We start from the raw sequence: 2,856 nt of genomic DNA, 5'->3' as shown, positions 1-2,856 counted from the left end.
TTAAGGGGGGGATATCTTTAAGCTGTGAAATTTGAAAGATCCATGACACTTTTTTACTTCAGGAATGTGATTTCCTTTATTAATGCCTGTTCGTAACGCTCTGTGAATGAGGACTCTCCACAGTGTTAATTAAAATGATGTGGAGTTTCCTCTGTCTTGCCAGTCTCTCGTGAAGTTTCTCCGTTTTCTTCCTTTTACCCTCCTCAGAAAAATCACTATTCTTTTAATGAAGGTGAACTAGAAAGCAGGGAGCCCAACACTGTAATTGTTTAGATTGAAGTGGTTCCCTGGCATGCAAAACTGGGCAGATCGTGAAGGATCCTGGAACACCTTTTCTTGAATCCCCTGCACCTGGAGTCATATGAATACCTGAGAGCCCAAGTGCTGGTTTTTAAAATACATATTTCTGCACTGCGATAGCAAGAGAAATGGGAAAGCAGGAATATAAAGCCCCCAAAACACAAGGGCTGATGAAAAACTAAATTCATTCTTTCTTAGTATCAGTATAGGTTTAAAAAAAAAAATTCTTAGGAAGCTGACGCATTGGTTTAGATGTTTTAGGTTGGCAGTTGATGTATGTGTCCTAAATGTCCAACCTATACCAAGTCTTAGAAACAAAAGTGTATTCAAAAGCATGTAACCTATGTGGTAGCAAAGCACTATTTCTGGATAGCCAGGTCAGCTACAAATGCTATATGAGTAATACATGGAATATATGGTACTACACTTGTTTCTTTTTAGATTTCCTATTTTATGTTTCCTGTCTTCAAGTATGTTTCATAAACTTTATTTTCAGCAAAAAATCTGTTATCATTAATCTCAGCTGAAATTTTCTTACTGAATGGCTGAATTAAGGATAAAGAATATATCAGTAGAGCTTCACGGTGCACACATCTTCCCCAGCTGTAATTTTGGATGCTGCAATCTTTTCTTTTTTTTTTTAGCACAAGTCCAAAATGGATGAACTTTGAAACATAAACCTTTGTGTGTTTAAAGAGAGCTTGTTTTCAATAAAGTCCATGGCCAAGTTTCTAAGAGAAAAAGAAAAAAAAAGTTTCATAAGGAGTCAGAGCCCTCCTAAACAGTGTCACTGGACGTGAGCTGAGATCCTGGAGAGGCCCACCTTTTCCCAGCACCCGGTGGCACTTTCTCTGATGAAGGACCCCTAAGGACACATGGCTGCACAGGTAATTTGCATGACGATGTCACGCACTGTATGGCTCACAGAGGTGCTGCTGCACAAACTACTTTCAGAGAAGTGGAACACACTGGTTCGTACCATCTCCGATGCAAGAAAACTTCTGAAAAGGACTGTGGTTTTTCTCTAAAATGTTTAATATTGAAAATTTAATAGAAGATTTTGTGCTGATGAGAGCTAATCCAGTACACCAAAAGATGCAGCATGCTGGTACAAGCTTCTTGCCCTGCCTCCTCACAGCAGGCAGCTGATGGGCCAGGCACTGCCTGCGCATGGCTGTAAGGGAGGGTTAGTTGCCTTGGCTGTTTTGTGGTGGAACCTTTGATGAGAAAGTAAGGTGGGACGACTCTTAAAAGAGCAATATGTGTCCCTTTTGGGTGATTGTGTGCTGTGAGAAAGTGGTAGGATCTCAAGAGACCTCAGCACTGGGTGGTTACACTTACAAACTAAATATAACTATTTCTTCTTGCGAGAGAATCAAAAGAAAAACACATTTGAAAAAGGCAGAGTGGATGCCTCAGCTGTTTCACTTTTCTCCTGCATGCAGGTAAATTGTCAAGCTCCCCCTGAGCACTGTTTGTTTAATGACTAAAAAGAAAGCACTTCATGTCACTCCAAAGAGTAAATATCTGAAGTTATGGATTAACTAAGTTCCAGCAGAGCTCATGGCGGAAGAATAGATCACGCTGATTCACACTGAATAAAGCAGTAAGTGCTTCAAAAGTATTGTATCCTTCGGGATTTCAAAGTACAGCTTACTTTAATGAAGCATAAAGCTTGTCAAAAATGTCTGGTGACAAGGGGAGGATGTTGGGGCAGACAAGAAGTGTTCTGGGGGAGCTGCTGGTGGGTTAAAGGGAACTAGCAAACCAGCCTGGAGAGCCTCTAATGAATGGCCACTTTGGAGCTGGAGTCAGAGAGTCACAGCACAACACAGCATTCAGTGAGGGAGCTGCTCTGAGAAAAACAAGTGAAGGAGCTAGCTGAGCTGTCTGAGTAGAAACTGTCTGCAGCATGGGGGTTGTGCTGCAGCTCAGGAGTGCGCTCCCCTTCACACCTACCTTCTCTTCTTTAGGTGACTTCTGCTGCAATATGTGGAAGCTCATTACCATAGGGGTGCTGCTGGCTGCCTGCTCTTCACGAGTCTGTAGTACCTCAAGTAAGTTTTCATTTTAGAGGTACCCTTCACCCTCTTCCAGTCACTGCAAGTGCATTTCCTATTCCTCTGTCAGTCACAGGGAGTGGCTGGAATCGTTCCCATTAACAGGGTTTGAATTCCTCTAGCAGAGGTTCACAGACACAGTGCTGGGCTGTGATGGCTGCCTGGTCACAGCCCTCATGAGCCCACGAGCTGTCTGAGTATCACAGAGCAGAGGCTGGAGCTTGCTTCTGCAGCACAGCACTGACAGCCCATGGTTTCTAGGGCAGGCTCTCTTGCTGTGCTAGAGAGAGGGGCTAGTGTTCTGATAAGTGTCCTTTGGGAAGAACCACTACCAGTTTTCAGCCAGCTCTTTTCCCAGCTTGTGCTTTCACATTTTTGCTTCCAGTATTTTACAGCAATAAAGATGCAAACCAAGTCCTGAAAATCCAGAAACGGGCAAACTCTTTTCTGGAGGAGCTCAAACCGGGCTCTGTGGAGCGTGAGTGCATTGAAGAGC

The 2,856-nt window shown here is 43.3% G+C and overlaps 1 protein-coding gene across 1 annotated transcript in view; it reads left to right on the top strand.

The window, feature by feature from the left end:
• The first annotated feature begins 2,290 nt into the window (after window positions 1–2,290).
• Window positions 2,291–2,856, top strand: part of PROC (protein C (inactivator of coagulation factors Va and VIIIa)) — a 9,818-nt gene continuing 9,252 nt past the window's right edge. Inside the window, exons 1-2 of the mRNA XM_009319051.1 lie at window positions 2,291–2,357; window positions 2,746–2,856. The exon at window positions 2,746–2,856 is cut by the window's right edge and continues 59 nt beyond it. Of these exons, the coding sequence (XP_009317326.1) occupies window positions 2,291–2,357; window positions 2,746–2,856 (178 nt within the window). The remainder of the gene's footprint in view (window positions 2,358–2,745) is intronic.

Source organism: Pygoscelis adeliae, unplaced genomic scaffold, assembly GCF_000699105.1.
Source record: "Pygoscelis adeliae isolate BGI_AS28 unplaced genomic scaffold, ASM69910v1 Scaffold30, whole genome shotgun sequence".
NCBI classification, from domain to species: domain Eukaryota; kingdom Metazoa; phylum Chordata; class Aves; order Sphenisciformes; family Spheniscidae; genus Pygoscelis; species Pygoscelis adeliae.
This window is presented reverse-complemented; position numbering and strand designations above follow the sequence as displayed.